This window comes from Salmo trutta, chromosome 16 (genome assembly GCF_901001165.1).
Source record: "Salmo trutta chromosome 16, fSalTru1.1, whole genome shotgun sequence".
Lineage (NCBI taxonomy): Eukaryota > Metazoa > Chordata > Actinopteri > Salmoniformes > Salmonidae > Salmo > Salmo trutta.
The window spans coordinates 30,810,162-30,831,192 of NC_042972.1; the positions used below are offsets into that span (position 1 = coordinate 30,810,162).

The 21,031-nt window shown below is 42.9% G+C and overlaps 2 protein-coding genes across 2 annotated transcripts; both read right to left on the reverse strand.

The window, feature by feature from the left end:
- Window positions 1-1,764: 1,764 nt before the first annotated feature.
- LOC115150528 (probable G-protein coupled receptor) lies at window positions 1,765-6,655 on the reverse strand. The gene is made up of 2 exons (XM_029693934.1): window positions 6,256-6,655; window positions 1,765-3,954 (listed from the first exon to the last, which is right to left on the reverse strand). Exon 2 carries the CDS (start codon window positions 3,850-3,852, stop codon window positions 2,557-2,559), a length of 1,296 nt encoding a protein of 431 aa, XP_029549794.1. The 5' UTR covers window positions 3,853-3,954; window positions 6,256-6,655; the 3' UTR covers window positions 1,765-2,556.
- Window positions 6,656-7,378: 723 nt separating this feature from the next.
- On the reverse strand, window positions 7,379-20,744 carry LOC115150529 (protein mono-ADP-ribosyltransferase PARP3). The gene is made up of 11 exons (XM_029693935.1): window positions 20,610-20,744; window positions 19,843-20,058; window positions 19,026-19,151; window positions 18,684-18,866; window positions 13,447-13,585; window positions 12,717-12,934; window positions 12,343-12,501; window positions 12,053-12,139; window positions 11,659-11,836; window positions 11,325-11,468; window positions 7,379-8,700 (listed from the first exon to the last, which is right to left on the reverse strand). Exons 2-11 carry the CDS (start codon window positions 20,035-20,037, stop codon window positions 8,531-8,533), a joined length of 1,599 nt encoding a protein of 532 aa, XP_029549795.1. The 5' UTR covers window positions 20,038-20,058; window positions 20,610-20,744; the 3' UTR covers window positions 7,379-8,530.
- Window positions 20,745-21,031: the final 287 nt, after the last annotated feature.

The window sequence follows — 21,031 nt, forward strand, 5'->3', positions numbered from 1 at the left end:
CTAACAGCTTACATACGGTAGGCAATTAAGGTCACAGTTATGAAAACTTAGGACACTAAAGAGGCCTTTCTACTGACTCTGAAAAACACAGGGTCCCTGCTCATCTGCGTGAACGTGCCTTTGGCATGCTGGAAGGAGGCATGAGGACTGCAGATGTGGCCAGGGCAATAAATTGCCATGTCCGTACTGTGAGATGCCTAAGACAGCACTACAGGGAGACAGGAAGGACACCTGATCGTCCTCGCAGTGGCAGACCACGTGTACCAACACCTGCACAGGATCGGTACATCCGAATATCACACCTGCAGGACAGGTACAGGATGGCAACAACAACTGTCCGAGTGTAATGGAAATTATATGATTAAAGGTTTGACTAAATGATTTCACTCAGAAACCATATAACCTGTTGAAATGTATTAGAAATTATAAGGCTATAATAAGGTGTTAAAGACTATAATCCAATGCTGTGTGTGAGTAGATTTTTAAGACTAGGACACTGTTACTACTTCAAAATGAGCAGGGTAGAGTTGATAAGACGACCTTGGGAAAGGAACAGGAGAAGAGGCCTCCCTAAGTTAGGGAGAGAAACAACTGCCTGAGAACGGCTTAGCTGGCAGGAGATTAGAAGACAGGTTGCAAGGTTTGATAATGAATGTATGTGTACTGTGGAAAAATACAGCCGCCTAAAGCGGGGTGGAGTTCTCTACTGATGCGAGTTCATTTGGGTGTGTGTGGTAATATAAAAAGCTGTGTGCATTGTATGGATTTTAGAGCTCTCGTAAATAAACGTTCTGACCATTGTTAGCTGGGTCTCAGTCTGTTTCTTTCAACCAGAACCTTACACCTTCTGGTATACAAACTGAGTAGTTAAATTGAAGTTCGGTTTAAGAACATTGATAACTTAATTCCCGTAACACCGAGTTAAACCAGGAACGCATAATCCCTCCATCATTGCTCAGAGTGTCCGCAATAGGCTGAGAGAGGCTGGAATGGGGGCTTGTAGGCCTGTTGTAAGGCAGGTCCTCACCAGACATCAATGGCGACAACGTCGCCTATGGGCACAAACCCACCGTCGCTGGACCAAACAGGACTGGCAAAAAGTACTCTTCACTGACGAGTCGCGGTTTTGTTTCACCAGGGGTGATGGCCGGATTTGCATTTATCGTCGAAGGAATGAGCGTTACACCGAGGCCTGTACTCTGGAGCGGGATTGATTTGGAGGTGGAGGGTCCGTCATGGTCTGGGGCGGTGTGTCACAGCATCATCGGACTGAGCTTGTTGTCATTGCAGGCAATCTCAACGCTGTGTGTCACAGGGAAGACATCCTCCTCCCTTATGTTGTACTCTTCCTGCAGGCTCATCCTGACATCCTGGCATCCTTGCTCATCCTGGCATGACAATGCCACCAGCCATACTGCTCGTCTGGGACCTGTTGGATCGGCGGGTGAGGGCTAGGGCCATTCCCCCCAGAAATGTCTGGGAACTTGCAGATGCATTGGTGGAAGAGTGGGGTAACATCTCACAGCAAGAACTGGCAAATCTGGTGCAGTCCATGAGGAGGAGATGCACTGCAGTACTTAATGCAGCTGGTGGCCACACTGACTGTTACTTTTGATTTTGACCCCCCCTTTGTTCAGGGACATATTATTACATTTCTGTTAGTCACATGTGTGTGGAACTTGTTCAGTTTATGTCTCAGTTGTTGAATCTTGTTATGTTCATACAAATATTTACAAATGTTGAGTTTGCTGAAAATAAACGCAGTTGACAGTGAGAGGATGTTTCTTTTTTTGCTGAGATTATGATTCATACAACATTATATAAAACAAGCATACATTTTAACCCCCTAAGGTCGATGACCGCGCCCCTGTGTAAATCTAATTGTAATAATAAAAAAATCCCCATAAAAATCTGTCAATTTAAGCTAGAGATGTGTTTTGGGGGGGAATGGATGCCTCTCAGTCCACCACATCTGCCTATATCACAATTCTGCATCTGTGGTGAAAGGTGACAGAACTAGAGCAGTGTTCGTCAGACCACAAGACAATCCCGAAAATCGGTCTGCTCACAAAATCATCTGTAGCGTACCAACGGTTTGGCCTACAAACTATGGAAAGATGAGACTCTAACGAACATGATGGTGAGGCCACAGGCCTCACGAAACTCATCTGAAGGTCCCTTGCTACCAGTTGAAACAATGAATGGAAGTATATATGGAGACTGTTTAACATAATGTTTCGGTTTAGGCCTGTCATGAAACAATGGTAAAGTCAATTAAATTCTGTCACAATTATTTCTTATTTCACATTAAAACACTGGTCTTGTGTTGGAGACCTTACCTGAATGAATCCCATACCAATAAATAATGGACACCTACTCAGACAGCTTATGAGTACAGGATTGAGTTTTTACCAACCACATGATCTGACCTGAAAAACCTCAGGGCCCTATAGTTTTCCTGGTCAGGACACATAATCAGGAAAAACTCAGGGTGAGAGTACAGAGAGCTGTCATATTAACAGTCCAAATTGAAGTGTGTTGTCCACTGTCCTTTGTTTAGCCATGCTCCTCTGGTATCTGGCCAGGTATTCTGACCCCCTGGTCCAGAGTATTCCTGGGGCTGGAGTTGGTGCAGCTGGAGCGCTTGTCGGCCGTGCTGCTGCTTCTCTGAATGAACTGGAGGAAGTTCTCCTGAAAGGAGCCCTCATGGCTGGAGGCCACCAGCTCCACTGGCCCGGAGGAGCAGCAGCGCCGGAACTTGACCAACTCCTCCCTGATCTGCCTGTTGAGAAGGCCATAAAAGAAAGGGTTGACAGCGAAGGAGGAGTAGGCAAGCCAGGTGACGGCCTCCTCCACGTCCCCAGGACTCTGCAGGGACGATCTGAAGGACAAGTGCAGGTGGAAGGAGAAGTAAGGCAGCCAGCAGAGCAGGAACTGGCTCACAATGACCACCAGGGTGAGGGCAGCCTTACCCCCGCTGAATGCCCTCTCAGGGGACAGTCTCTGGGGCAGGCTGCGGGTGGTGGTGATGATGGTGGTCTGGCTGTTGATGGAGTCAGAACGGTTGGCACGTTTGGCTGGGTTGGACGAGGCCCAGGTTGTGGTCGCGGGTGCGTGCTGCAGGGCAGCCGAGCGCGCCACCTTGTACACGTTACAGTAGACAGCAAAGATGACAATGGCAGGTAACAGGAAACACACCACGCTGAAGAGCACGGCGAACACCTTCCTCAACCGACTGTGGCTCCAGTGGAGGGAGCAGTGGTTGGCAGCGATGGAGCTGTGGGCCCCGTAGGCAGGCCAACCAAACAGGGTGACCAGGGCCAGAAGGATGGACTTGACCCATATGAGGAGCATTATGCCGATGGCTAGATTAATGCTCATCTTCACCTCGTAGCGCATGGGATGGACGATGTAGTAGTAGCGCTCCACACTGATGGCGGTGATGGTGAGGATGGAGGCACAGATGAGGAACACGTTGAGGAAGATGTAGACCTGGCACTCCAACACGGTGAACACCACGGTGCCAAAGAAGGGTGAGTTGGAGATGATGCCCAGGGGCATGAGGAGGATGGCACACAGCAGGTCCACTGCACACAGGTGGCACACAAAGGCAAACCTCTTCAGGTGTGGGGCGCGGGCGATGGCCACCATGACTCCAGTGTTGGCCAATAGGGCGATGAGATTAAGGGTCACCATTGCAAACAGCCCAATCAGATCTTTAATCTGAGACTGGGAGCTGGTGACCACTCCCACCTCTGCAGGGACTGTGGGGTTGGGTCCCCATAGACCGGTTGTGAGGTTGTCCCCTGTGCGATTAGGAATAGAGGCCAGCATCGGACCAGATTTCTCCATATTTCACAGAAGACTAGTCAGAGGCATCACTACAGCAGCAGGCCCCATTGCAATGTTTACTTTCTTCTCTTTTCACGTACTTGTCATCATGCTGGATATGTCCTGTTAAGGAGACAAAAACACAATTTAAACATTTACTGTATAGGAGATTGAAATGTCATGCTGATGCAGCTTAACATATGGTTTGCTCCTACGGTACATAGTGCTTTGAACATATGGTTTACTCTTACAGTACATAGTGCTTTGATGCCTAGTAATCTTTTTCTATTAAATCAGTCTTCATCCCTGTCATGTGAGGGACACCCAAACTGATTTATTCCATTTCAGAAGGCCCTGGAGACCCCATTGTATTGACAAGGAATATGTTCTACATTAAATAACCCTTTAAGCCTTCAAAGACATTCTGTCTGACAGGCTCTTGAGAAAAAAATATTCTACAAGTTGAATCTTCATGACGTCTTTGCTCTGCCTTGCTCACACAGAAGAGGATGAGAGGGTAATAAAAAAAACATTTAGGGTAAAATAAGAGTAAAAATAGCTGTGTTTATGAGACAAGATTGTAATTGGATCGCAATTGTATATCATGAAATTAGGGGGATAAAATACAAAATGAAATCCAAAATGAAATCACCCAAATGAAATCCAGCCAAGAAGCATTGGAGTCAACATGGGCTAGCATCCCCGTGGAACGCTTTTGACACCTTGTAGAGTCCATGCCTAACCCTAACCCTTAATGTTATGTACACTCAGTGTATAATCTAATATAGTAATGAAGTTAGAATAAAAATAAAACAAAGCAAATGAATTTGTAAAATGTTGGATATTATTTACATTTCTACAGCATTATAGTCATAAGAGGATGGCCTGAGCGCTCTCTATTTCACTGCCTGGAGGTTATCTGACAAGCCAAACTACCAGATCACATGGACCTAAAACCAAGACAGCTAAAGAAATGAGAATACACATGCATTTTCACTATTTTGATAAGAAAAACAGATGCATAAGTTGATTCTGAATTAGAAAAAAACTGTTTTAGTTCAGATAAAGTACTTCCCACTGGGCAAAAACTGGTTGAATCAATGTTGTTTAGATGTCATTTCAAAACCTCAATAATGTGATGAAGTTGAACCAACTTGGAAAAATTATTAGATTTCCAAACAGTTATAAACATGAGGGCATTTTTTTATTTTCTTCAGCTAACTTTTAACCTAAATATAATGACATGGTGAATAATTGTTTTACATTTCTTGTTGAATTCATGTTAGTTGAATGTAAATCAAAACTAGACGAACTGCCGTCTATGCCCAGTGGGTTACTACAGTTTGTCTAAAACATATAGTCCTTACTCCTTGCTACATGGTGTCAGCATTGCATGGATTTGGGGAACACGAAGTAGGTAACAGCAAAGGGCACATTAGATACGGTGTGGTGCACGGGGCATATGGATGGATTGTGGTGCTTTTCCTACTTTCTCTTCAAACATTGAGCAACAACAACCTTTCACTCACAGAGGAAAGCAAAACAACTTTGTCCTTGCCTTTTGACTTTGATTCATAAGCCCAGTATTAGTCCCTTTAATTAATGTCCTGGTCCTTTCCATCTTTAGAAAGGTGTATTTTCTACAGACAGGAGAAAAAGTATAACACTTAAAAATAATATGTTTTGCACTGAAGGATCAATGACTTCTGTTAAATGGCGCTATTTTTTGAGAGGTCACATGAGTCACTCATGCTTGTCCCTCCAATGTACCCCTCACTGCCCCCACCCCACTTCCTGTCCTTCTCTGAGCCCACCCCTTCCCTCTCCCCCAGCCATTTCAGCTCGAGCTGTCCCTGCACAGCTACTGTCAACTGGGTAACCCACTGAGATGAGTCACTATAATATCCTTCAATGTTAATATATTACAAGTATTTTCTTAAAATGTACATTTTGTATTTAGGATGTAGCTAAAGATAGCTTTAGAGGCAAATGTCTTGTAAGGCTGTGTATTATGAATGATAATAGATGGGATATAAAAACATTTCTGTTAAATTTCCATTCAGGAAATTACCATATACTATTCTACTCAAAAGATGAAGTAATTTCTTAAGAGCACATAGACATAGTTAACACTGGAGATATACTATACATTACCTTGTATTTGAAACACATGCACCTGAACTAGAAAACCCACTCCCCAAAAAACAATGACTCTTAAAATAGCTTGTTGCCTCAACTTTCAGCTCATCTATGATTATCTGATGAAACATTCAAGTGATTTCACTCTATGTAAAAATGCACAGTGCATCTCCAACAGAATGTACACCTGTTAGCTATGCCCCCTGTTGAAGATACATTTTATGGATTTGTGAACTTGTGAACTGAGTCAAAATAAGTAGAATGATAAGAAGTATTGTAACCTACCCATATGAGATTATGATATGTCCAGTCCAATTCAAAGAGACCAGGATTTTATGATTCGTCCTTTCTGGATATCCCAGGTGTTGTTTTAGTGAGGAGACCTCAGTTAAGTAGATCCAGACCTGAACAGGTCCACATAGACCAGTTACACTGGGTATTTCCACTGGATGAGCAGGACAAGCTCCATACTGCTGAGGATAGAGTTAGCCAGTGGGTTTTCCGGAGGTTTTGAAGTCTCTGGTATAGGTGTAGAGGGAATCTCCCTGGTCCAGACCAGGCTGTGATCACAGAGGGACACTGGTGTGTGAGCAGGTGTGTAGAGGGTGATCACTTCACTTCACTCAGGATGGTGTCTAAGTCCGACAGATGTGAGGATGCGCTTTCCATCCCTCCTCCTCCTCTCTATCACTGTGGAAGGCAGTGACTGTCACACATTGTGCACTGTGTGATTCCCCCCCTCCCTCCCTCCCTCCCAGACAGACACACACTCCACTGTCCCTTAAAGAGAGTTATTCCCTGGGCCCTAGAGCACACCAATTCAAAAGACTGACATCAGCTCTGCATTAACATGTATATGCCAGTTGCAGCTAACATGTTGGCTTTTTCCAACAATGTGTGTCTGTACTACTTAGATGCAAATACCCCCCCCCCCCACCCCCCGCACAAATGTTTTACAACCAAATATCACATTACTCATAGAGTGAGGGTTATTAAAACATGAGGTATAATATTGTCGTGACTCCTGAACTTTCCTATATTGGATTTAGTGATTGACCCAGCTGTGGTGATATGAGAACATTTCCACCAATCTCTGGATGACACTGTTCAATATATAGGTTTATGGAAGAAACTAATGGTAACCATCTGTGTTGGTGTTGCTGTTTATGGAAATGTTGAATGTGTTGTCTGAAGAATGTGGTCAACACATCCAACTGTGCATCTACAGCATGTTGCAAACATGTTGAGCAACAACCACTAAATAGTGGCAACCCACAGAAGTATCAAAAGTGCTGAAAAAAATAACTTAAGAGTGATTTGTCAAAACACTGGGGTCTGGGCTGAGTTACATAAATAGTTGAAAGCATATGCAGTCTCCTAAGAGAGAGAGAGAGGTCTGACAGCCAGCTGGAGGGTTATTTGTTTATTGAGCCTTCAAGTAAATAGATCAGGTGCAAAAAGGCTCAGAGAGGTGGTCTGAGACTGAGTGTTCACTAGTGACACCTCCTGGTTACGAGGCAGAAGGACATTCTCTCAACAGGATGCTATGTGCAATAAACAGCCCAATAGTCTTACAGCGTCTCAGAGTTTGAGTGCTGATCCAGAATCAGATCAACTTCCAATTATTCATTACGATTTAAAAGGCAAAACTGATCCTAGATCACGACTCCTACTCAAGACGCTTTGAGGCCCAGGAAAATGTATAAACTGAAACAAGAGCATTGACCATCACCACAGGAACTTTCAGAGCCTTGCTAGGTAACACACGAATATTAATATACACAGTGCACTGGGATTATAGATTTGCAAAGCTGCATGGTCTCCTTCATAAACGCACACTACATGCAAATCAAATTTCTATAAGCATACAGATCAACTCTACAGTTATTCCTTCAAACATGCATTTTATTTCATGCCAATACAGCATATAGGCCTATCTAGTGTATTGAATTATGTTGCATGTACTAACATTCAAACAGTTATTGAAGAGAGATGTTTTCACAAAGTAGGTAAGTGAAAATAAAGCTTTATACAAGTATATTCAGAGTAATACTCAGAGCTAAATGAAAACATATAGTGCAGAATAAAGATACAGGTAGGTATTGTATTGCATATTAGTAAAGGTACAGTATTCACATTAAATCCAGTAAAGGTAAAGAGAATAGTCCTCCCATAACAGAAATGAGTGGCCAAATAGTACAATAACATTGAAAATCCACAATACTATGGTCTGCTCAAAGTAAATATTGTAGACTAATAGAATTACAATAAGGATTATAATTTTAAGTGAGTGCAGTATTTATACTCCGGTTAAGAGTAGAATCACCAACGACTTGCAACTAAAACTGACAATGGAAGACTTCAAAGCCTGTTGTGTAAAGCATAAGGCACAGATAAGTATATCAGATACATTATAGACAACTTTGGTTGAATATGGTACTCAGTGACAGTGATGTCTAACAACCACCTTCATTTGAATAATACTCTTGATACTCTACCAATTAGACAGAGTAGGAGACATCTCTCTCCTAGATGGCATAGGTGCCTCTCCCCTCTCCGGTTAAAACTTGAGCTCCAGCAGGTAGCGGATGCGACACTGGTTCTCCTTGTAGACCAGATACTCGCTGTTGGAGAAGAAGCTGTCCTTGTACTGGGGCTGCTTAATGGGCTCACCCTGAGGCACAGCCACCTGCTTACCATCCAGAGTCAGGAAGATGTCCTTAGACGGGTCTGAAACAACACACAGTGTTCACTACACAACCATACAGCTGAAACACACAAGTGTTTAGGAGATGTCTCCTACTCTGTCTAATTGGTAGAGTATACAAACACTATACAAACACTGTACTGATATACACAACAAAAGTGTTCACTAGACTTATGCAGTCTTCTGGATATCTGCTAATCATCTACCGGATGTTTAGACAGAGTGACCACTTCAGTAGTGCATATGGAGAAAGACACTTGCAACTACAACTCTCTTACACAGACTCTTGGTTTCCCATCCTATTCAACTACCTCCCTCTGGCTTTTTATTCACGTTACCTGATGAAAATGCTGTACAATATGTGACCCGATTCAGGAAACTAGGCATATGTCACAAGTCACGACTTCACAGGAGAGACTTTAGAACGTAAAAAAATATTTGATCAAAATGCGTTTTCTGGCAGAAATGTCTTCTCGAACATGAACTTTCAAGTGCCTTAAAAACAAACTTTTATGCCATCTGTAAACACAAATAAAGTTGTTAAATTAATAGCCTAGTTGGTTTAGCCAAAGAAAAAGCCAGGAACATTCCCGGTAACCATGACTAGCTGAGATAATGAGTGGGCCAGACATGCCGAGAGATGAGTTTCAGATTGTTCTGTGGTGTAGCATCTTGTGTCTTTAAAATGAGCTGCTCGTTATGCGTAAATAATCCTTTCTACTGCAGTTTGTTCGAAAGATATAACTTTAGCCATGGAGAACTGCAAATATGTTGCTACTGCTCTCAATAACACCGCTGCCCAGAATTTATCAGGCGCTATCGACAAAGGTCAGTGGGAAAAAGTTGTGATGGACTACTTTCTGGAGGACGACCGTGCCATGCTGACTTTCTCTCGGACTCTGTAAATGTATCAGACGATGAGGAAATCCCTGATTTAGGTAAAAACATTTTCATTGAAGAAGACATTGTAGTCTTCTGATGACTGTGATGGGGAAGAAACGACGATCAACAGTGTTGTTGTCACGGAAGACGTTGACCCGAGTTTTGAAATCAGTGGAACACAACGGGCCAAACAAGCTGTGCAATCTAAATGGAAAAGATGAAAGGGGTTGCAGTCTGCTGTGAAGCTTTAATCCATGTATACGGGTAAGAATATAACTACAGTTTCAGACGTTTGGGGTCACTTAGAAATGTCCTTTGTTTTTTAAGAAAAGCTAATTTTTTGTCCACTAAAATATCATTAAATTGATCAGAAATAGAGTGTAGACATTGTTAATGTTGTTAATGTTGTAAATGACTATTGTAGCTGGAAACTGCAGATTTTTTACTTAGGCGTACAGAGGCCCATTATCAGCAACCATCACTCCTGTGTTCCAATGGCATATTGTGTTAGCTAATCCAAGTTTATCATTTTAAAAGGCTAATTGATCATTAGAAAACCCCTTTGCAATTATGTTAGCACAGCTGAAAACAGTTGTGCTAATTAAAGAAGCAATACAACTGGCCTTCTTTAGACTAGTTGAGTATCTGGAGCATCAGCATTTGTGGGTTCAATTACAGGTTCAAAATAGCTAGAAACAAAGACCTTTCTTCTGAAACTCATCAGTCAATTCATATTCTGAAAAATGAAGGTTATTCAATGCGAGAAATTGTCAGGAAACTGAAGATCTCGTACAATGCTGTGTACTACTCCCTTCACAGAACAGCGCAAACTGGCTCTAACCAGAATAGAAAGAGGAGTGGGAGGCCCCGGTGCACAACTGAGCAAGAAAACAAGTACATTAAAGTGTGGGTTCACAGCTCCAATCCAGATGTGTTGGTCATTACTGAGACATTGTTAAGAAAGAGTGTTCTGAACACTGATGTTAACCTTTCTGGTTATATCCTTTTTCGGCAAGCAGATCTTCCAAAGGTGGTGGAGTGGCAATCTTTACCAAGGAACACATTCAGTGCTCGGTAGTCTCCACTAAGTCTGTTCCCAAACAACTTGATTAGCTGGTTTTAAGCTTTCAAATAGCTATTTGTTGACTGTTGACTGTTGACTGCCATCATCCACCATCAGCACCCGCTTATACCCTAACTGCCCTACCTAACATGGTTTAGACCCTTTCTTCTTTAAGGTTGCAGCCCCCATCATCGTTGAGCCTCTGTCACCTTTAACATGTCTTTCCTCTCTGGGGAGTTTCCCAGTGCTTGGAAGGCACTGGGAAATCCTAACTGTCATAGGTCAATTTCTATCTTGTCCTTTTTATCAAAAGTCAACTGACTAGTTCTTGGTCTACAGTGTTCTCTCTGGTATGCAATCTGGTTTCTGCTTAGGTTATGGATGTGTCACTGCAATGTAAAGTTCCTATATTATGTCACCATTGCGCTTGATTCTAAGCAATGTTGTGCTGCTACTGTTATTGACTTGGCCAAAGCTTATGATACGGTAGACCATTCCATTCTTGTGGATCGGCTAAGGAGTATTGGTGTCTCTGAGGGGTATTTGGCCTGGTTTGCCAACTACCTCTTCAAAGTGTGCAGTGTGTAAAGTCAGAACATTTGCTGTCTCAGCCACTGCCTGTCACCAAGGGAGTACCCCAAAGCGCGATTCTAGGACCCACGCTCTTCTTAATTGACATCAACATAGCTCAGGCTACTGTACCTGGTTCCAACTGTCCTCTAGCCACCACGCAGTCGTAGCCGGTAGGAGCCTCCTTCAGGGAGCTGTCGTCCATAGTGATGGTGTTTTCCTTCCCCAGCGCCACCTCGTTCAGAAACATCACCCCCCTGTCTTTAGATGTACGAACTACACAGGGACAGGACACATATGTAGTAAGTAGCACGTTATTTCTTCACAAAACAAACAGTGTGTAGTAGTGCACCTAACAGTCTTATACTCACTACATGAACATTCATTTGGAAATTGACTGAATATTCCGAAGATGACGTCTAAAAGAGATACCGGTAGTTCAGCCACATGGTAGCTATAGCCTCACCGTATGCAGCTGACTTGCTGTTCTCCGAGGCAAAGTAGATGCCCCTGCCCACACGGCCCCCTGACTGGGGCATGATCCGAAGGCCGCCCTTCAATATGGCTGCCACCACCGCCACATTGGTACCGTGCCACAGCAGACGCCGGTTCTCTAGACCGTCGTTCTCCCTGAATCTCTCCGCCTGGGGAGAACAATCCCCACAGAAAGATCAATCACTTTAAATACTAATGCTAAGTCAAACAAACCTACAGTTATAACAATATATTATTTTTTATTTATCTTGTACATTCATCAGCACAAAAATCAAGATCACAGCAAATTAGTAAAAAAAAAAAAAATGCTCTATTACACGCTACAAGGATTATGACATGAAGTTGTTGTGCCATATGTTACCCACCTCAGTCTCTCTGTCCACCTCCCAGACATCTATAATCTTTGGCTGGTTGTGACTACATGCAGTGGCCTTCAGGTATTTCTCTATTACCTTTAAATGAGGCAAGAATGGAAATACAATGGAAGCTTAACATTTGCAATATTCTTCTCTTTGTAATACAAATGATGCTTTGTCACAGTAAATATAGTCACCCATTTAAATATGACCATCAGTATATCACTAAAGACTTGTCTGATTTTGAACAATACAGTGGTGTTTGTATAGAATTCAACTTCTATTAGAGACCACAGTACCTTGAATTCCTGTGCATCTCTTTGTAGTAGACTGAGTTTGCAGCTGAGAGACAGATAGTTTTGGTCCAGTGCATGAGGTACTTTCTCCACCTCCATCTGCTCCTGGGCCTTCTCAGTCTCAGCCTTCAAGTTCTGGGCTATCTCTATATCAGCCAGCACCTGCAGGGGACAGCACAGTCAGGAATGGGATCAGGCCTGGACAAGACCACTCATGATTAGGGCCAGGAGTTTCACCAGACCTGATCAGGGAAAACTGGTTTCTTATTTTAGGCTATTAAAAAACTATTGGCCCTAAATAGTACTGACCAAGATCAATGTCATTCCATAAAGCACAATACTGTGACAGCGTCTAATCAAGTACAAGGTGATCTCACCAGAAGCATCTCCTTCTTATTCTCCACGATCTCAGAACTGTCGATGACCGGGGGCCTGGTGCGTCCGAAGTTGTGTGGGATGGTGGTGAAGAACTTGGAGGAGAGTTCCTCCAGTTTGGGCCTGCTGGCGTTCATGGCTCCCTCGATCTCCTCCAGCACCTCAAAGCCCTTAGCGATCTGCATCTTGCTCAGCTTCCCCAGGGGCATCTTCTTTATGTCTGGTGGCCCAAAGAGAGAGACAAAAAGGGGGGATATGAGTTCATATGTTAGACACCTGCAAAGTTTATATAGGCCTATGTTGACTGCTCTCCTCTACATTGGTAAATGTGGTAGTTAGGGAACTTGCAACACAGCTGAATAAACATTGTATACATTTTACAGTCATACTTACATTATCGATCAGACAAACTAGGTTTTTATATGGATTAGACATTTAGCTCCAGATTGCCAGGCTTTACCCTCCATTTAAAATGACTAATGATTTAGGATACTCTTCTCTGATCACATAGAACAGATGCCTGGGCTTCCCTGATTTCAGTTTAACAGCCTAGTATATCATTGCACTGACAGAGTAAAACACAATACAACAAGCAGTCCAGTCCAACAGGTATGTTACATAACAGAACATGTGTACATAGACAGACAGCACCCAGGCTTACTGACTGAGGAACAGAAAGTTGCTTCAGTGCTGGAGGGGTACAGGTGGTGTGCTGGACAGATTGACACCCACCCAGGTTCATGCACTCCATGGCCTCTTTGAACATGTCATTGCTGAAGATGAGCTGGATGAGCTTCTGCGTGGGGCTATCCAGGGTGCAAGGGAGGATGTTTCTGGGGCCCTTGACAATCTTCCCATCAACACAGTCCACCTGCAAAAGCCAGAAGAGAGCATGTTATAGAGAGGGAACAGAAATGGACACAGCAAAACTATAATGAGTCAGCCTGACCGCCTGAGCGTATTGTAAGATATACTAATTACAGGAACCAGGAAGGTAAAATGTTGTTATTCTTTAGAGTATGGTTGGGCGATGTCTGAAATTACAGCTATTATTTGATATCAGAGAGAAAGAGATATATATATATATATATATATATATATATATATTACAGCCATATCAAGTGCAGGCTATTGCATCATGTTGAGGATCTGGGTAAGGGCATTTGCATAATTCTTTCTTCATTTAGGCTACTTCAGACTGTAAATAATAAAAAAATAAAAAAACATTTCACTTAGTAACTTTAGAATAGCCTGCCTGATATCAAATCAGAAAAAAAACAATGGCTGACTTGGTGTTAAGCAGTCCTTCGGTTTCAGGCAATGGATGGACAGACTACAAACCTCCAACATTTACAAGTCCATCATCCTGCGGAGTTACTCTGGGCAGAAAAGGTGAACATGCTGGCGTTTGCTGCCAGAAACCTTCAGGTAGGTCTAAGACATGGTAAAAAACAACTAAACCTAATGGTTCCTCATTGCACTTTATTTAAATGTAGCCTATATTCAGATCCAGATGCATCTTATTCGAAAGATATAGAATATTTTAGCCTAATCTATAGGCTGTCAAACCATACATGCATAGTTTTTTTGGACTCATTTGTTATTTTGGTACATATTTTGTTTAGGCTACTTTATTTATTTTCTAACTTGTTGGCCTATACTTAGGATTTGTACAGTTCGAAATGCAAAAAAGTATATGCTAATTGGCCTATTCATTTTTTGCCTACACCAATGTTCATTCAAGTGTTAAAGAATGTTATAGGCTAAATAATTCGTTTTTCAGGAGCTGACTTTTGTGTGCGTGTTATTTTGCTCATCTTAATCTTTTATTTTTATTGGCCAGTTTGAGATATGGCTTTTTCTTTGCAACTCTGTCTAGAAGGCCAGCATCCCAGAGTCGCCTCTTCACTGTTGACGTTGAGACTGGTGTTTTGCGGGGTAGTATTTAATGAAGCTGCCAGTTGAGGACTTGTGAGGCGTCTGTTTCTCAAACTAGACACTAATGTACTTGTCCTCTTGCTCAGTTGTGCACCGGGGCCTCCCACTCTTTCTATTCTGGTTAGAGCCAGTTTGCGCTATTCTGTGAAGGGAGTAGTACACAGCATTGTACGGGATCTTCAGTTTCATGGCAATTTCTCACATGGAATAACCTTCATTTCTCAAAACAAGAATTGACTGACGAGTTTCAGAAGAAAGGTGTTTGTTTCTGGCCATTTTGAGCCTGTAAATCGAACCCACAAATGCTAATGCTCCAGATACTCAACTAGTCTAAAGGACAGTTTTACTGCTTCTTTAAATCAGAACAACAGTTTTCAGCTGTGCTAACGTAATTGCAAAAGGGTTTTCTAATGATCAATTAGCCTTTTAAAATGATAAACTTGGATTAGCTAACAATGTGCCATTTGAACCCAGGAGTGATGGTTGCAGATAATGGGCCTCTGTACGCCTATGTAGATATTCCATTAAAAGCCTTTTCCAGCTACAATAGTAATTTACAACATTAACAATGTCTGCACTGTATTTCTGATCGATTTGATGTTGTTTTAAAATGGACATTTTTTGCTTTTCTTTCAAAAAGAAGGACATTTTTAAGTGACCACAAACTGTGTGCGCACACACACACACAGAGTCGTGGCCAAAAGTTTTGAGAATGGCACAAATATAAATTTTCACAAAGTTTGCTGCTTCAGTGTCTTTAGATATTTTTGTCAGATGTTACCATTGGAATACTGAAGTATAATTACAAGCATTTCATAAGTGTCAAAGGCTTTTATTGACAATTACATGAAGTTGATGCAAAGAGCCAATATTGGCAGTGTTGACCCTTCTTTTTCAAAACCTGTGCAATCCGCCCTGGCATGCTGTCAATTAACTTCTGGGACACATCCTAACTGATGGCAGCCCATTCTTGCATAATCAATGCCTGGAGTATGTCAGAATTTGTGGGTTTTTGTTTGTCCACCTGCCTCTTGAGGCTTGACCACAAGTTCTCAATGGGATTAAGGTCTGGGGAGTTTCCTGGCCATGGACCCAAAATATTGATGTTTTGTTCCCCGAGCCACTTAGTTATCACTTTTGCCGTATGGCAGGTGCTCCATCATGCGGGAAAATGCATTGTTCGTCACCAAACTGTTCCTGGATGGTTGGGAGAAGTTGCTCTCGGAGGATGTTTTGGTACCATTCTTTATTCTTAGGCAAATTTGTGAGTGAGCCCACTCCCTTGGCTGAGAAGCAACCCCACACATGAATGGTCTCAAGATGCTTTACTGTTGGCATGACTCAGGACTGATGGTAGCGCTCACCTTGTCTTCTCCTGACAAGCTTTTTTCCGGATGCCCCAAACAATCGGAAAGGGGATTCATCAGAGAAAATGACTTTACCCCAATCCTCAGCAGTCCAATCCCTGTACCTTTTGCATTATATCAGTCTGTCCCTGATGTTTTTCCTGGAGAGAAGTGGCTTCTTTGCTGCCCTTCTTGACACCAGGCCATCCTCCAAAAGTCTCGCCTCACTGTGCGTGCAGATGCACTCACACCTGCCTGCTGCCATTCCTGAGCAAGCTCTGTACTGGTGGTGTCCCGATCCCGCAGCTGAATCAACTTTAGGAAACGGTCCTGGCGCTTGCTGGACTTTCTTGGACGCCCAGCCGTGCTGTTCTTAACATAATATGGACTTGGTCTTTTACCAAATAGGGCTATCATCTGTATACCAACCTTACCTTGTCACAACACAACTGATTGGCTCAAACGCATTATAAAGGAAAGAAAATCCACCAATAACTTTAAACAAGGCACACCTGTTAATTTAAATGCATTCCAGATGACTACTTCATGAAGCTGGTTGAGAGAATGCCAAGCGTGCGCAAAGCTGTTCAAGGTAAAGGGTGGGTACTTTAAAGGATCTCAAATATTCAACATTTTGATTTGTTTAACACTTGTTTGGTTACTACATGATTCCATATGTGTTATTTCATAGTTTTGATGCCTTCACCATTATTCTACAAAGAAAAAAAAAGGAAAATTAAAGAAAAACCCTGGAATGACAGTGCATGTCAGCGTAAAGACAGCTCCTGCTCCAGGAAGAGTCTTGGTGGTTCCAAACTTCTTTCACTTAAAATTGATGAATGCCACTGTGTTCTTGGGGACCTTCAATGCTGCAGACATTTTTGGGTACCCTTCCCCAGATCTGTGCCTCGAAGTGTGTCTCGAAGCTCTACAGACAATTTCTTTGACCTCATTACTTTTTTTTTACGCTGACATGCACTGTCAACTGTGGAACCATATATAGACAGGTGTGTGCCTTTCCAAATCATGTCCAATCAACTGAATTTATCACAGGTGGACTCCAATCAAGTTGTAGAAACATCTCAAGGATGATCAATGGAAACAGGATGCACCTGAGCTCAAATTCTAATCTCATAGCAAAGAGTCTGAATGCTTATGTAAAGAATATTTGAATAAATATGAGGTTTTTACTTTGTCATTATGGGGTATTGTGTGTAGATTGCTGAGGATTATAATTTATTTAATGCATTTTAGAATAAGGCTGTAACGTAACAAAATGTGGAAAAAGTCAAGGGGTCTGAATACTTCCCAAAGGCACTGTATGTAAACAAAAAAAAAAAGAAACGTCCCTTTTTCAGGACACTGTCTTTCAAAGATCATTCGTAAAAATCCAAATAACTTCACAGATCTTCATTGTAAAGGGTTTAAACACTATTTCCCATGCTTGTTCAATGAACCATAAACAATTAATGAACATGCACCTGTGGAACAGTCATTAAGACACTAACAGCTTACAGACGGTAGGCAATTAAGGTCACAGTTATGAAAACTTAGGACACTAGAGAGGCCTTGCTACTGACTCTGAAAAACACCAAAAGAAAGATTCCCAGGGTCCCTGCTCTTCTGCGTGAATGTGCCTTAGGCATGCTGCAAGGAGGCATGAGGACTGCAGATGTGGCCAGGGCAATAAATTGCAATGTCCGTACTGTGAGACGCCTAAGACAGCGCTACAGGGAGACAGGACGGACAGCAGATCGTCCTCGCAGTTGCAGACCACGTATAACAACACCTGCACAGGATCGGTACATCCAAACATTACACCTGCGGGACAGGTACAGGATGGCGGCAACAACAACTGCCCGAGTTACACCAGGAACGCACAATCCCTCCATCAGTGCTCAGACTGTCCGCAATAGGCTGAGAGAGGCTGGACTGAGGGCTTGTAGGCCTGTTGTAAGGCAGGTCCTCACCAGACATCACCGGCAACAACGTTGCCCATGGGCACAAACCCACCGTCGCTGGACCAGACAGGACTGGCAAAAAAGTGCTCTTCATTGACGAGTCCCATTGAGCACATCTGGGACCTGTTGGATCGGAGGGTGAGGGCTAGGGCCATTCCCCCCAGAAATGTCTGGGAACTTGCAGGTGCCTTGGTGGAAGAGTGGGTTAACATCTCACAGCAAGAACTGGAAAATCTGATGCAGTCCATGAGGAGATGCACTGCAGAACTTAATGCAGCTGGTGGCCACACCAGATATTGACTGTTACTTTTGATTTTGATCCCCCCTTTGTTCAGAGACACATTATTCCAGTTCTGTTAGTCACATGTCTGTGGAACTTGTTCAGTTTATGTCTCAGTTGTTGAATCTTATGTTCATACAAATATTTACACATGTTAAGTTTGCTGAAAATAAACGCAATTGACAGCGAGTGGACATTTCGTTTTTTTTTGCTGAGTATACAAAAAATGTACTCTATGGCAAATAGGGAATAGGCCATTTGGCTTGTCGCAATGCTGTGTATTCAGCATTGCGCTGCCAGACTCCGGTGGTGAATTCAAGTTCAAATATGCTAAAACATAGTTTCATTACCATCGACAATGACTGTCAAACATCATTGATACATAAAATTGCCAAACCCTACTTTAGAATCCGTGGTCCTACTGAGACCCAGCCACCACTTTACCTTGACCTCTGCATCCTGGTCTCCATCCACCTCTATCAGTGTGTACTTCCCCGGGTGAGACACAAAGTTGTCCCGCTCCTTCCAGCTGTTCTTCGTCTTGTCTTTGAACTTCTTCTCAAAGTCTTTGATGGCTTTGTCTGGGCTGTTGGAGAGGTCTGATAGGTTTGACTGGCCTGTTTCTCCCTTTAAGGGAGAGAGGAGAAGATGATGCTCAATTCTGGGTGCTCAAGAAATTAATAGCTTAGTATTTAACATAATTAATTACATTTAGATTTACTACTAAAGTATACACAGGAATGTGTAGTAAACTACCATCGTGTCTTTGTCTGAAATTAAGCTTACCACTCTCCCCCATCTGGTCCAGCAGTAGTAAGAGTCATCTATACACAACACTTGAATGACATAAAACTTGTTGTTGTTATTTCCAATGTTGGTCTGATTCAGCATGCAATCATAATCTTCATACACCTGTGGGGGAGATTAAAGGAGGACATTCATCTATTGCACTGCACAGCAGTCTGTCCTACTGACGTGACTGCAAGGCTGATCAAACAAATCAAGTCAAATACCAGTTACTAGTGACAGTTTCTCAGATTCTGCTACATATGAATGATTAGCAAACAGGCTGTAGCAACACATTGGTCTATTGAAACAGCTGTAACTGAATGCAGCATATACAGTAGATATGAGTGACCTTACACACTCATTATCTCAGGTATCTTGGGGGAGCGTACATTACAACTGAGCAGAGGTAATGTCTTGAACAAGGAAAGAAGAGAATAGTCCCCTTCTGTATTAGATGAATGCAAGAGGCAAGTGTCTCTCACTCTCAGGGAGTTTACTTCCAACTGAAACTATTACTGTACCCTACATGTCACTTCTAAGGTTTGTATATTGGAAAGTAGTCAAACCTCATTCTAAATGAAGGGTGTGGCTGAACTAAACTCACACAGCCATTCATTGTCATAGCCTTTACAGTCAGTGTGTGACAAGTGCTTCAATCACAGTAACACGTTCAAAGTACCTCAATGAGTAATACTGACTGCACAGGAGGACTTTTGAGCTGAAATAGTACACAATACATTTATATGATTGGTGGCACAGGCAGCCCAATAAATTGTCTACTCCCTGCCTTGATATGGCATGATGTCCAACTCACCCTTCCTGAATGCTGTTCTGACAGCAAGCAGTGCTCATCAGCCTTCCTTTTGCCCTTAACTTCTGGCCCTGCAGCCTTCAGAGCCTCTTTGGCAGAGGTAAAGGCATCCTTTGGTGTGTCAGGCTCTTGCTTGACCTTCTTTCCACCCGTTTTATTGGCTTTGGTGGATGAGGCAGCCCTTCTCTTTGGTGCCATCCCTTATCCGTATTTCAATTACTGCAGAAAAGAGAAACATTATGCATCAACACACTAAACTTTGAAGAATGAATGATAGTATTGAGGCAGGAGCCTTTCACCTAATCCCCTTTCACCTTTTTCTGGCACACTGGCCAATGGCAGTGGTGTTTTGATACAGCTGAGTGAGGCGTGGTACTTCCAGTAACACAGAAGTAGCAGCAGCAGACACAGTAGAAACAGCAGACAAGCTCTGACGTGGCTGGTAAATTCCCTGACCTGTCTAAGGAGGCACTGAGGAGGTTGAGCGAGTGCTAATTAGCTAGCTACAGCAGCTGTGCTAGCTGTATTTCCATGTACAACCCCTCAGTAATGTTTAGGTAGATAGCTAGCTAGTTTAGTTAGCTTGGCGCAAAGTCCAATAACTTCATTTTGTAGATGTGTAGCTAGCTAGCTAACGTTAGCTAAACGCCGTTGGTATCGAGATGTTCACGCGTTAGCTAACTAACTACAAGGCTATGGATGCCGCTACAGTTGACAGAAATTGGAAGCTAGCTAAATCATTTGCGAACCTTTATCGACTTGCTACTTACCTTAGAGCAGGTATTCGGCAGGTCGAGCGGTCACTGTCAGAAGTAGCAGAACACAATATTTTGACAGACACACTTCTCACCGACTGTCGAGGAAGTTCCACTTCCGCTTTTAGAGGGGGCGGGGTAAGCGGCATTCAGAAAGTTGCGGATACAAATGTACATTATAGAGCAGGGATGGGCAACTGGAGGCCCAAGGGATAAAAAAAAGTACAACATTTTCTCTACGCCCCATGGCAAAATGTGTAGAATTGCAGAAAATGAACTCTGAAAATTCTCTCTGCTGTCAAGAGGGGGGCCGCTAAAATGCTTTGGGGCCAAAGCCGGCTAGTGCCGGCTTTGAGTGCATGTGTGGGTATGGATGTGGATACTGCAGACCCAAGAGCCACTGCTGCCCCTCATGATGAGTTCAGATTTTTTGTGGC

Coding starts and splice junctions, on each gene's coding strand:
- LOC115150529 (XM_029693935.1), bottom strand. CDS start 20,037: ATGGCACCAAAGAGAAGGGCTGCCTCATCCACCAAAGCCAATAAAACG. Junction 19,152..19,842: donor CAGAACAGCATTCAGGAAGG/GTGAGTTGGACA, acceptor TCTCCCCCACAG/GTGTATGAAGATTATGATTG. Junction 11,837..12,052: donor AGGTGGACAGAGAGACTGAG/GTGGGTAACATA, acceptor TGTTCTCCCCAG/GCGGAGAGATTCAGGGAGAA.
- LOC115150528 (XM_029693934.1), bottom strand. CDS start 3,852: ATGGAGAAATCTGGTCCGATGCTGGCCTCTATTCCTAATCGCACAGGG.